This window comes from Zalophus californianus, chromosome 1, assembly GCF_009762305.2.
Source record: "Zalophus californianus isolate mZalCal1 chromosome 1, mZalCal1.pri.v2, whole genome shotgun sequence".
NCBI lineage: Eukaryota > Metazoa > Chordata > Mammalia > Carnivora > Otariidae > Zalophus > Zalophus californianus.
The window spans coordinates 113,773,523-113,785,761 of NC_045595.1; the positions used below are offsets into that span (position 1 = coordinate 113,773,523).

Below are 12,239 nucleotides of genomic sequence, written 5' to 3' on the forward strand. Positions count from 1 at the left end.
GAGGATTCGATGACACAGTACAGGGCCGGCATCGAGTCAATGCTCAACATCAGTTTGTGAAAAGCGTTAAGATTGTTTAGATTTCCGCAATGCCCTGTCCCTGCACAGCACTCAGCACATCACAGGTGTTCACCAGGTGCCTGGTGCAAGTCCCTGCCTTCACAGAATAAAGGATGGGGAGCAAAGGAACTTAATAGGACCAAGGCCCCTCCTCCCTAAAAATATTCCCCAGCCCTAGCTTGTTAGAGATTCATTTGATCAACAAATTATTTTTAAAAGGAAATAAAGAGTGAAAGTGTTTTTCACACCTGAGAATGACTTAATCCGAGAATCAGCATGAAAACAAACCGCTGACAGCTGTCCCACGGAGGGCCCAGAGCTTTGGGCAAAGGGAACAGTTCTGGGGAGTAGCCTGGCCAGACATCCAAAGGCAGGTATTGGACAACTCAAGAGATGCAAAAGCACCTTAGACATCCTAATGAGGAAAGAAAACATGGGGACAGAAAGAGAAGAAACAACAGCTTTTTTTTTTCTTTTTTTAAGATTTTATTTATTTATTTGACAGAGAGAGAGACAGCGAGAGAGGAACACAAGCAGGGGAAGTGGGTGAGGGAGAAGCAGGCTTCCCACTGAGCAAGGAGCCCGATGCGGGGCTCGATCCCAGGACCCGGGGATCATGACCTGAGCCGAAGGCAGACACTTAACCACTGAGCCACCCAGGCACCCTGAAAAACCAGCTTTGTCTGGGGCCAGCACCGACAGACGGGTAAGTCCCCTTGGCTGTATCACCCTGAACCGTTTGGGTGCTATCCTTGTTTGAAGACTAGACGCTTGGTCCTAGCCAGCATGATCTGGCTTCCTAGTTTAGGACAAAGTGCATTACAATATTGCCACAGACTGAATGTTTGTGCCCCCTTAAAATGCCTACGTTGAGGCCCTGATCCCCAAAGCGATGGTACTTAGAGGTGAGGCATTAGGAGGTGAGTTAGGTCATAAGCGTGTTGCCCTGATGATAGGATTTGTGCCCTTGTAAGAAGAGATTGGGAGAAACCCCCACCCCCCTGTGGGGACACAGTGACAGGTGGCTGTCTGCAAACCAGGATGAGAGCCCTCGCCAGATACCAAATCTGCCGGCACCCTGACTTCAGACTCCCTAGCCTCCAGAACTGTGAGGAATGAATGTCCTGTCTGTTGTTTAAGCCACCCAGTCTCTGGTATTTTATTGTAACAGTCTGAGCTGACCAAGAAATCTATTTTAAATAAGGAAGAAAAAAAAAAAAAAACCAACCCAGCCACATTTTCAAAAAATTGAATTGTATCAATTTTTTGGTTGACATGTATTTGGTGAGAACAGGTCAAAAACTTCAGTTGTATTTATGTTTCCTTGAATACAATATTAAAAATATGAATGTGAGGGGCACCTGCCTGGCTCAGTCAGTAAAGCACGTGACTCTTGATCTCAGGATTGTGAGTTCAAGCCCCACGTTGGGCCTGGAGCTTACTTAAAACAAAAAAAAATATGCAGGGGCACCTGGGTGGCTCAGTCAGTTAAGCATATGACTCTTGATTCTGGCTGAGGTTGTGATCTCTGGGTCATGGGATCGAATGCCACATCGGGCTCTATGCTCAGTGTAGAGTCGGCTTGGGACTCTCTCTCCCTCTGCCCCTTCCCTCACTTGTTCTCTTATTATAAAATAATAAATAAAATCATTTTAAGAATATGTATGTGAATTATGACATCAATTTAACATCAGAGAATATATTCACGTGACCTTTTTTAGAAGTAACATTAACTAATGCTTACTGGGTGCTAACTAAATGCTAGGCGTGTTTCTAAGCGTTTACCACAAATGCATAAAATCCTCCCAATAATTGTACGAGGAGAAACTATTACCTTCCCGTTTTTATAGATGAGGAAACTCAGGTAAGAAACCACGTAAGCTTGCATGACGAGTAAGTGATGCGCCATGATTTGACCCCGGGCAGCCTGGTTCCAGCCCATGTAGCCACTGCAGCCTTTCCCCTTACTGGGTAGTAAAGGCCCAGTAACTCAAGGGACATTTTCATCATAAGCATACAAACACCATCATGGTTATTTATACATCTCTCCCCCTCGAGACACTATGAGAACCTCAAGTACAGGAAATGCCATGTTACCCATGTCTATGTGTTCTCAGGCCCTGGCACTGAAAGGTGGTAGAAAGCAAGAGAAGGCAAATCTTCATGGGCTCCTCTATGTTTCTCATTTCTTTTTCTAATCTGGGAATAAAGAAGAAAGTCTTTAGTCTTTAAAAATCAAAGTATTCCCAATTACCAAAAAAAGTTTAAAATTATAAAAAAAATGCACAACATGTGCTTAGTTCAAAACAATTTTACATGCTTATGCTGGAAAAAAATCCGAAATTCATAAGCCTGTTGATTTATGTAACCCACATAGCTATGGCTTGGCATTACGTGGTCACTGTCCTTCAGAAGCCACACGCCAACACATCACACTGGTGAACCGAACAGTCGTCCACTTCCCCGTGCACGGGTCTCACACACACACACCCCTCGACGGTAGTTCCAAGAGGCCCAGGCGATCACGTCACTGGCTGGTTCCCACACTGCCCCGGACCGGAGTGGTTCGGAGATCCAGCCGAGCTCCTCGACACCCTGCCATAGCCCTCAGTAACCCCCCACCAGAGAAGCTCCCTTTCTGATCACTTTACCCATGCAGGTTCCAGACGAGATTTCACAAATGGCTTTTACAGCTAAGGAAAAGTTAAACACTCACTGAACTAGTCCAAGTCTCTCCTGTAGTTGAGTTTTTATAAGTAACAAAACCGTCTCTTAGACTTCCCAACTTGCTTGAAAATAAAGCACCACTGTAAATGCACAGAGCATACCTTTTTATTTTTTAAGATTTTATTTATTTATATGTCAGAGAGAGAGCGCGCGCACAAGCAGGGAGAGTGGCAGCTAAGGGAGAAGCAGGCTCTCCGCTGAGCGGGGAGCCCAATGTGGGGGCTCGATCCCAGGACCCTGGGATCATGACCTGAGCCGAAGGCAGACGCTCAACCGACCGAGCCACCCAGGGGCCCCTACAGCATACCTCTTCTAAAAATGAAATTCAAGCCATAGGTGAGAGCAAACAGCAAGAATGGACTTCCACAGAATAAAGATGGCTGACTAACTCCAGGATGTCTTGTCTCACCAGGAATCTACATCATGACAGGAACACACTGGATCCAAATTCCACTGGGGGGGCGGGGCTTCAGGGCAGAGCTGGAGGTCCTCATTAAGAAGCAGGAAAAACCTCAGACTTCCGTGCTCAGAATTCCACCCCAGGACCTCCGCTCCAGAGCCATTATCAGAAACACTCAAACCACAGGCTGTGGGCTGGGAGAGATAGAATCCCGGCCGTCTCCGGTTGGGGTCACACCCTCAGCCAGCCGTGCGCTGCTTTAGCCCCGAGAAGAACTTCCAGCGATGGGCGACGGGTGAGGCCAACAGCTGAAAACCACCCTCCTCCTGAGAACCCCTTTAAAAATCAGCAAATATGAGGGCCTCTTCGGAATATGGGAGTGAAAATGTGCTTCCACATGACAAAGCAGGGGAGGAAAATTTTCCCCTAAAGCAATTCAATAAAACTACAAAATGAGTCCCAAATGTGCAGAAAAATCCCATTAGGGAGATGCACAGGTGAGGAACTAATATGAACGAACCCACCTGGTTTTAAATAAAAACACACCTTCCAATAATGAGGGGGAACGGGTGTCGTCACACACTCAGTCATTCCTGGAGTGAGGACAGTTAAGGGGACAAGCGGACGGGCAAATTCTGAATTTCTGCAAACTCCCGGGTGAACCAACTTACCGTGGTTTACACTCAGCCCCAGTTCAAGAACTGGAGAGGGGGCTACAAAACCAACTAATGCCCAAATAGCCAGGATAACAGCAATCGAGAAATATGATGCTTTAAAAAATACTTTGTAAGTAAATAATAATACACAGAAGACACATATGAGTACTGTACAAATGCAGATTTATTTTTCTTCCCTTCATCCATAGTATGAAAAAGGTTGAAAATTGTTAGGAAACCACTTACATACAAAGCACCTCTGAAATTATGCTTTTCTTCGGAAAACAACTTATAAAAAATAATAAACATTTAAAAATTCAAGTCCTTTAATAAAGTATTTTACACTCCTGAATGTTAAAACTCCTGTGTTTCCTAAAATATAGTACAATTTAAAAAAAAAACTTATAAAGTGACACTGATTTGAATTCCACAGGATCCCTGACAATTAAAAATATGTTCTCCCCTATAAAGTAAATCTGTTCTTCACAGGCAAAACAATAGTTAAAGTGTATTTCTCTGATTAATTCATTGAGATTTATTTTATTCTCCAGCTAATTCTTACAGTAGACTAATGGTAATTTATAGTTTCTTCAAGTAAGTTAACAAAACATATCCAAAATGTTAATCACCACATGCATGATTCTGGGAGAGTGACAATATCTATACATACCCCAAAAAACCATTTCACCAATTAACAAGAGCCAATGTGGCTCATTATTCCCTGGGGCAAATCTTCTTCAAGAAGATATGACAGTTTTCCCTTGGTCCTGCTACAGCTATTTCTGAGTAGCATTTCTCCCCCCAGAAAGTAAATGCTCCCAGGGTGAAAGTCAAGAAATGTAGTGTTTGGCGCTGTGATTTTGGAACGTTGATGAAATTTCCAGGGACTCTCTGACCATCCATCCATCCTGACCACATGAGATAAGATCACCTCTGAGCGTGTACCCCAACCTGTGATGGGAACAGGATTCCATTCCTCTCATCACTCTAGGACCAGGCAACATGACTGGTTTACCGGTTTAACAGACCACCAGCCAGACGGGTTGGTAAGTGAGCTACAGAAAGCATCCCACCTATGGAGATATACTGTACCTGGGGGCATGTGTGTCTGTCTGAGTGGGGGCTGAAAGAACAGGAATCTCTCGTCATTATTAAGGTCACAATGAAAAAAAGCTCAACTAAATTGGTGCAAGTCTAAGCACACTACCACTTCTTAATTGCTAAAAAGCTTTCAAATACTTGATACGAATTTCATAGTTCACAGACTCCAAAAGGAAAATTACCACATTTCTCATCTGAGTGGAGTCATTTTAAGCACCTTTGTAAGGACAGATGTTAGATGGGGAAGCAGGGCAGGATGGTGTGAGCAGGAGGTGCAAAAAAAAAAAAAAAAAAAAAATTCGATGTTATAAAGGTTTTTCCTTTCCTTTAAGTTTTCCAAATATTTTACATTTTCTGTGCCCCTGAATAATGCGAGCTGTGGAGTGGCTGCCTGTGTGAAAGGAGCTGCCTCCAGACTGTGAAGTTCAAGGACTCATCAAGTCCATACCCAATTACCAGTTGAAGTGGTCTTTTGCAGATAAAAGTTCCTGAGGCTTCCTTTTTCAGTTCATCTTCCAAACTTCACCTTTCCTGTAAGAAACCTAACAAAAGAAAGAATCAAACAAATTCAGGGATTCACTGTTGGGGGGAAAGGAAGCATGCTTTTAGGGAAAATCACTTGGCCATTTCAAAAAGGATCTTCTGCAATGGCTGGGTTTTCCTGAGCTGAAGACAAGCCACTGCAATTTAAAGACTACAGTTACAAGGTAATAAAACATCCTGATAAGAATACAGAATTCCACCAATTAACTGGATATTCTGGCCACACAAAGGCACAAAATATTGGTAAATTTTGATTTTTTTTTTTTTGCTTGTTTTTAACTCAGAAGAGTTTTGTTTTCCTATCTAATGAGGGAATTGGGCTAATAAGCTAGCTTTTATGATCTCTTTCAGTGCTCAAAAAAAAATCTCACAAACCCCTTTATGGTTCTAATGTATCAACAAGTCAAGTGTCTAGTGAGATCAGGAGCAGAGACAAAAAAACAAAATAACAACCCATTATAAAGATTTTTCTGTGAGAGAGATTTTTCAAAGCTTATTACTCTGAAGGGAGAGGCTGTGATTATTTGGTTATGACAACACAGAGGCCATTGTTGGCAACAGGCAGGAGCGCCTATATGCAAATAAGCAGATTTCCACACGTGGGCCTCAGTAATTTACAAAATTTCAACATATCCAGGAATATGAATGAAAAAATCAGCACCAAAACTCAATATTCTATTTGAATAAGCTTGAGGCTTCTGCATCCAAAATCTACTGGGGAAATATGCCCACAGTATCTCAAAGCATCAGGACAGATCACAGAATGATTTTACTGTTCATATAAACTTGTGAGGCATTTACACATTTTTACATCCTTTTTGGAATAAAAAGTCCAAACAGAATTCCAATAAAGCCCTCTCTCTGACTTACTGAGGCTTTGGAGAAGTTAACACTGCATTTAACAACTATGGTAACAATAGGTAATAAAGGTTTGAAGTGGTTTGACCCATGTGCCAAATCAAACCACACACACAAAAAGAAGTTATTAAAAACAAAGGAAGGAACTGTGTAGTTTTCTGTATTAAGCCTAGAAACTTTAGCCCTGCTCTGGGCTCTCGGCTTTTCCTCTTCTCTTCTCTGCTACTGGAGGTTCACTGGCGCCACCCAGTGGCCTTCCCCAGCACTGCTTCAGCGCCACAAGGCCTGGAGGCGGAAATGTCTCAAGTACAATGTAACATCCTTATCCACCTCAGCCCTTCGCGAGCCTTAACTACCTGCCTGGAGCTTTCCCATGCATTATCTTTTTTTCATTCTCACAATAAACCCAGGACATAGGGGTTTTTGCATCCATTTGCCAGATGGGAACACAGAGGCTTAAAGTTGGGTTGAGAATTTGCTTAGTCACAAGCCAGCCAGCACTTGAGATGGGATTTGAACCGTTCCTCTGAGCCCACGCACAAATCAGCTTTCTGATCTCTACTTATGGCACTCCACATGCTTACTCGACCTTTACATAATTCTCTGAACCCAAACTCACAAGTAAGCAAGCAACACATTCTATGGTAGAAAGCTGCTATTTGCGAAGACACAGCTTGATTCTAAGGAAGCGACTAAGATAATTTTCTGCTCACCTTTCAGCACATCTTGGACTTCAACAGAAACGTTTTTCAGGCACTTATATAAATTCTCGGCTGTGGCATTGCCCTGCTCCTTTTCTTGCCACTTCTTCAGCATCCTAAAGTTACACATCGTAATGTCTTCTTTCTTCTCCCGGATATCATCAATATCACCAATCTCCAACTCCAGGTTGGCAATGGCAATTTTTATCCACTCCTTCCCCAGCTTCGCAGCAAGGGTAATCAACTGTGCGTCTGTTAAAAGGGTTCTGGTCTTTGCTCCATCTAAAAGCAAACAAGGAAGTCCACCATTCCTTTCAACACATCAATCATTTATAGCAATTTATAATGAAAATGTATTCTCCTTATATAAGAAAGGACACCATGATTTGTAACATTAGCTGCCTTTAAAATATATTTAAGTCTCCCTGCTTTCCACACTATTATGGGAAGGGAACGATTTCATATAATAACATTAAACCAGGGTATAATGTTCACAGTGGTAATTCAGTTAACTCGGGGAATGAGACTGTTTTACAAAGCAGCACAAATTGGGTGGGAATAAAAAAAAAAATCAGACTCCAAAAATAATTTATATAGCTCAAAAAGAAAAATATACAGTTACACCCTTGCCCAGCTCTGTGTCTCTATCTGAATGTTAGTGCCATACATAGACGCTACCTTAAGGGCCACTAAAGCGGGCAGCAAGAGATCTGAATCGCAATCTCCATTATGCCATCTCCTGGCATTTGGGGAGAAGCACAATCCACAGAAAAGTCATGAGATGGTATCTGTAATATCTGTTGAACTCTAAAAAACAGCATCATAATCTTGGAGGGACATGTGTTTGCTACTGTTAAACCATCGGCCCCATGAAAAAATATGAGCCCTATCACTAAGCTGGATTTTCTCTTTTCATGTTTTTTAGCCAGTTGTGCAATAGTGTAGCAAAGCTCACTGAGGTCGCCTAGATTCAGTGAAGGATCATAAAGGCATTACAAATACTAGAGGTGAAATTAGAAGGGAGTGAGAGGCCTGCCCTTCCTCCAGGACCACAATACCTCTGCTCATCTACAGCCCACAATTTACTAATAGGAATGTAACCTTTGTGCTGGGACCCTTCCCCACCTCACAGATCCCTAACCTTCTAGATTGAAGAATGGATCTAAGCAATGGCCTGCGCCCTCTAGTGGCTTCTTGAGACGTGGTGCATTGCTCCTAGCTCTCCCAACGGCCACTGCAATGGAAGCTGCACGGGGAACCTAGGAAAAATGCAAGTTCTCAGGACCATCCCCAGATCTGTTTCTGATTCCGAACCTAAACTTTAACAAGATCTCCAGATGATTCTATTGAACCTGAGTGCTGACCATATTTAAAAAGCGTCAATCACACTCACAGAGTAAATCTAAAACCACCAGGATGGTGGTGACTTAGTATCTCAAAGAACGTTGTGGAAGTACCTAAAACAAAGTAAATCCTTATTAAATTATTTAGATACCACACTGTCAACTCCAAAAATGCTGGAAATCCTTAATCTTTCTAGGTAGCATTTAATAATTTTAATTCTTTTTCTACCTACTTGCTATTGGAGTTAATTTTAAATAGCCAGAAGTTAACGGCATGTAACAAGAAACCTATAACTGTGTTCCAGTTATAAGATGAATACAGGCTGAGGATCTAATGGACAGCATGGTGACTAGAGTTAATACCGTATTATATACTGGAAATTTGCTGAGAGTAGATGTTACATATTGTTGCCACCAAAAACAAAACAAAACAAGAAAGTGAGGTGATGGATGTACTAATTAACTTGATTGGTAAATATTTTACAATGTATATGTGTATCAAATCATCACATTGTATGCTTTATGTATACAGAATTTTATTTGTCAATTATATCTCAATAAAACTAGAAAAAACGTATTCCAATATAGTTAGGTTTTTAAAATAATTCTAGAGCCTCACTTACTTTGATGTTTACTTAACAAAAATAACAATAAACATTTCTATAGTGATACACAGTAAAAATCATCCACATGCCACCCTCACAATCTGTTCTAGAAAGTAGAGAGTATCTTGCTTCACTTTACAGAGAGCTTATCTGCTTTCAGAGATTCATACCTTACAATAATAGTAAAAGAATAGGTATTTTGATGAAGCAGTTAGTTTATGGAGTTACATGAGGTTCCTGAAGCCTTGAGACCTTGAGTCTCATATAATTTGAGACTGTTTTTAAACTTAAGTTTGTAAATTCTGGCTGGACTTGAATTTTGAGCTACATACTCCATCTTCTGGTTCCTTGGAGTACTGTTGTTAAACATTTAAATCTCGTATTTTCACAACTATCAAGCCTTGGTCTCTGCCACTTAATTGGAAGAAATTGAGACGTGCCTCCACTGAGCTGGAGGCTCTTTACCCCAGATGTAGCTAGTAACCATGAAGCCAATGAATGCACACATGGACATTCACAATTTCATTCAATCGACATTCATTGTCTTCTACAGAAAAGGCTCCATGCTCACTGCTACAGGAAACATAAAGATGGACAGTTCATGGCCCCTGTGCTTACAGACTATAAGGGAGCTCCCCTGGGTGCCCCATTCTATTTAGACCGAGTGAAGGGGTTCCATTGGAGGACTCAAACTGGAAAAAGGGTAGGGCCGGCCAAGCAGGACCATTCTCCCGGCCTGAGGCGCTGGGACACAGGAGAAGGTATCTGGGAGGACAGGCACAGCTGGGGCGCGGCTCCAGGAGACTGACCCAACAGCTGGGCTTGGAAGAGTATCAGTGGGGGAAGCCAGGGAAAACAATTTATAGCAGCTGATGACCTTTTTACACACCTGAAGTGTCAACCTGCTTCATTCTCTTGTCATAGACGTCCTCATCAGATAAGCTACTAGTCATTTTTCGCCGCCTGTTACCTTAAAATAAAAAAAAATCAACAAATCGGCTTTCCCTAATATTTCTTATTTTCTACCTACCTTTTTTTTTTAAGATTTTATTCATTTATTTATTTATTTAACAGAGAGGGAACACAAGCAGGGGGAGGGGCAGAGGGAGAAGCAGGCTTCCCGCGGAGCAGGGAGCCCGATGCGGGGCTGGATCCCAGGACCCCGGGATCATGACCTGAGCCGAAGGCAGACGCTTAACCGACTGAGCCACCCAGGCACCCCTCTACCTACCTTTAACCTGGATTTTTAAGGAAATCATCATTCAGGTAGAAACAAATTGAAAATGAATTCAAAGGTTGTTCAGATGATTAAGAGAATAACAGAATACTTAGCAGATCTTTAGGGGTACCACATTTGCCCAGCAAAATAAAAATTCTAGTGGATAGAAGAAATAAAATAGGTTAAAACTCATTCAATGTCCAGTTACCTAGCACTTACCATTTGTGCTTCTTTTCGAAATGTTCTGATTCTGATCATGCTGAACCCAGTCACCTGTTAAAGGATAATAAGCAGCAATTGGAACAGACAAAATTTGATTTAAAGCAATTCATGAAAATGTATGAAGCTCTAGAGTCTTGGCAGTCTCTCTCAAGTTCAAATAGGAGTTTGGGGTTTTAACCTGGTACGTATGCCAATGCACATATCTTTGAGATAAATACTGAGCACCCCTCCCAACAGGTCCTACAAGACAAATGCTTCCCAAATTCAAGTCATCTGCACACAACTATCCCAATTCTTGCCAAACCCATATGCCAGGTGAAATGCTACTTATTCAATATTTCTTTACATCTCTAACTACTGTAAACAGAACACTGGTATCACTTGCTATATGGATAAGGAAGTCATAAAGATAAAAAATGTTTATTTTAAATGTTATTTATATGTACTCCACCTAAAACAATCTCATATATTATCATTCTGTACTTTGGAACATTGTACATGGGGAGTTCTTTCTGAACACATCATTGTGATTCTACATCACCTCCCCTGTTTGAGATGCAGTCCCTGCTCTATAAGGTGTCTGTGCCTCATCCAGGCCTTCTGTAGGTCCCTAGAGTGAAGATGCCTTAATAGTGATGAGCAATCTCAATTAACCATTAGTTTAGCCCCTCCTCCCTCCCAAAACAGTAGAGACCAGAAACACCTTACAATGCAGAGTATTATTAAATATGTTTTTAAAAACCAATCATAAAAGGTCTTATAAAGTGGTCTTTAAAATGACCAAGAGACTCGTTCTTAGCCCAGAAAATGTTATTCAGATTGTACATGTTGAGTACCTCTATTACAGTGGCATTAGCTGTGACCAAAAAGTAACATCTAGCTAATTTAAGAGTATAATACTGGGAATAAGAATCAATCCCATCTACCAAAAAGGCTTGTGCTTAAACAAGGACTGAGAATTCCAAAATGCTTCGATCGGGTTTCACTGCTAGAGTATAAAGACACAACAGGAAAGGCAGACTATAACAGGCAGCAATCTGCACAGTGGAAAGACATAAATGTATGACCAGCACACAGCACTCATCCCACATCGTCACTAGCAGAGACATAATTCATGTGTCTACACGTGACCCAGTGGGTACAAAAGAAACTAGCCGAAAATGGACTCAAATGTGGTTCAGAAGATACAGAGACTTACAGAATACTTAACAGACCCTTGTTATTACTACATCTGTACAGCAAAATAAAAATTCTGGAGGATAAAATTAATAGAAGAGTGGGTTAAAATTCCTTTGATATCCCACTAATGGCACTTACTGCTTGTGCTGTTTTTTGGAATGATACTGGATTACGTATGATACCAGGAAAGAGTTAAGGTATTATAATTCAATGCAAATGATGCAAAAATAATTTCTACTACAATCATGTAGCATTGGCAGGAGGGACCCCAGTGCCATGCGCAGAGGAGGGTACAACAGCCACAAGCAGGTTCAGGGTCTCTCCCACACTCACTCACAGAGCTGCTCAATTCTAGGGCTGGAACTAGAACCCATAGGACCTCACTCCCAACCACTTTCTTCTGCCTCCCTTTTGGCTCCAAAATGTGCCCACTAGACATATGTCTGTTGTTTTAATAACTTCCTTCAAAGAGAATTGAAAGTCAAGGTCAGATCTGCCTGAGGAGGTGGCCAAGGGCAGCTACGGGGTGTCCCCCTGCATCTCCCCTCTTCCAGAGGAAGTCCAAATCAGCAGCAGCCCTCTCCAACTCCTCCCAGTGCAGGGGAGGATGTTGAAAAGGTGGTTG

The 12,239-nt window shown here is 41.9% G+C and overlaps 1 protein-coding gene across 1 annotated transcript in view; it reads right to left on the reverse strand.

Annotated features, from left to right (window-relative positions):
- Window positions 1-4,016: 4,016 nt before the first annotated feature.
- Window positions 4,017-12,239, reverse strand: part of LOC113915965 — a 34,922-nt gene continuing 26,699 nt past the window's right edge. The window contains exons 15-18 of the mRNA XM_027581850.1: window positions 10,433-10,486; window positions 9,884-9,964; window positions 7,059-7,328; window positions 4,017-5,486 (exon numbers count right to left, since the gene is read on the reverse strand). Coding sequence (XP_027437651.1) covers window positions 5,467-5,486; window positions 7,059-7,328; window positions 9,884-9,964; window positions 10,433-10,486 — 425 coding nt within the window. The 3' untranslated portion in view covers window positions 4,017-5,466. The remainder of the gene's footprint in view (window positions 5,487-7,058; window positions 7,329-9,883; window positions 9,965-10,432; window positions 10,487-12,239) is intronic.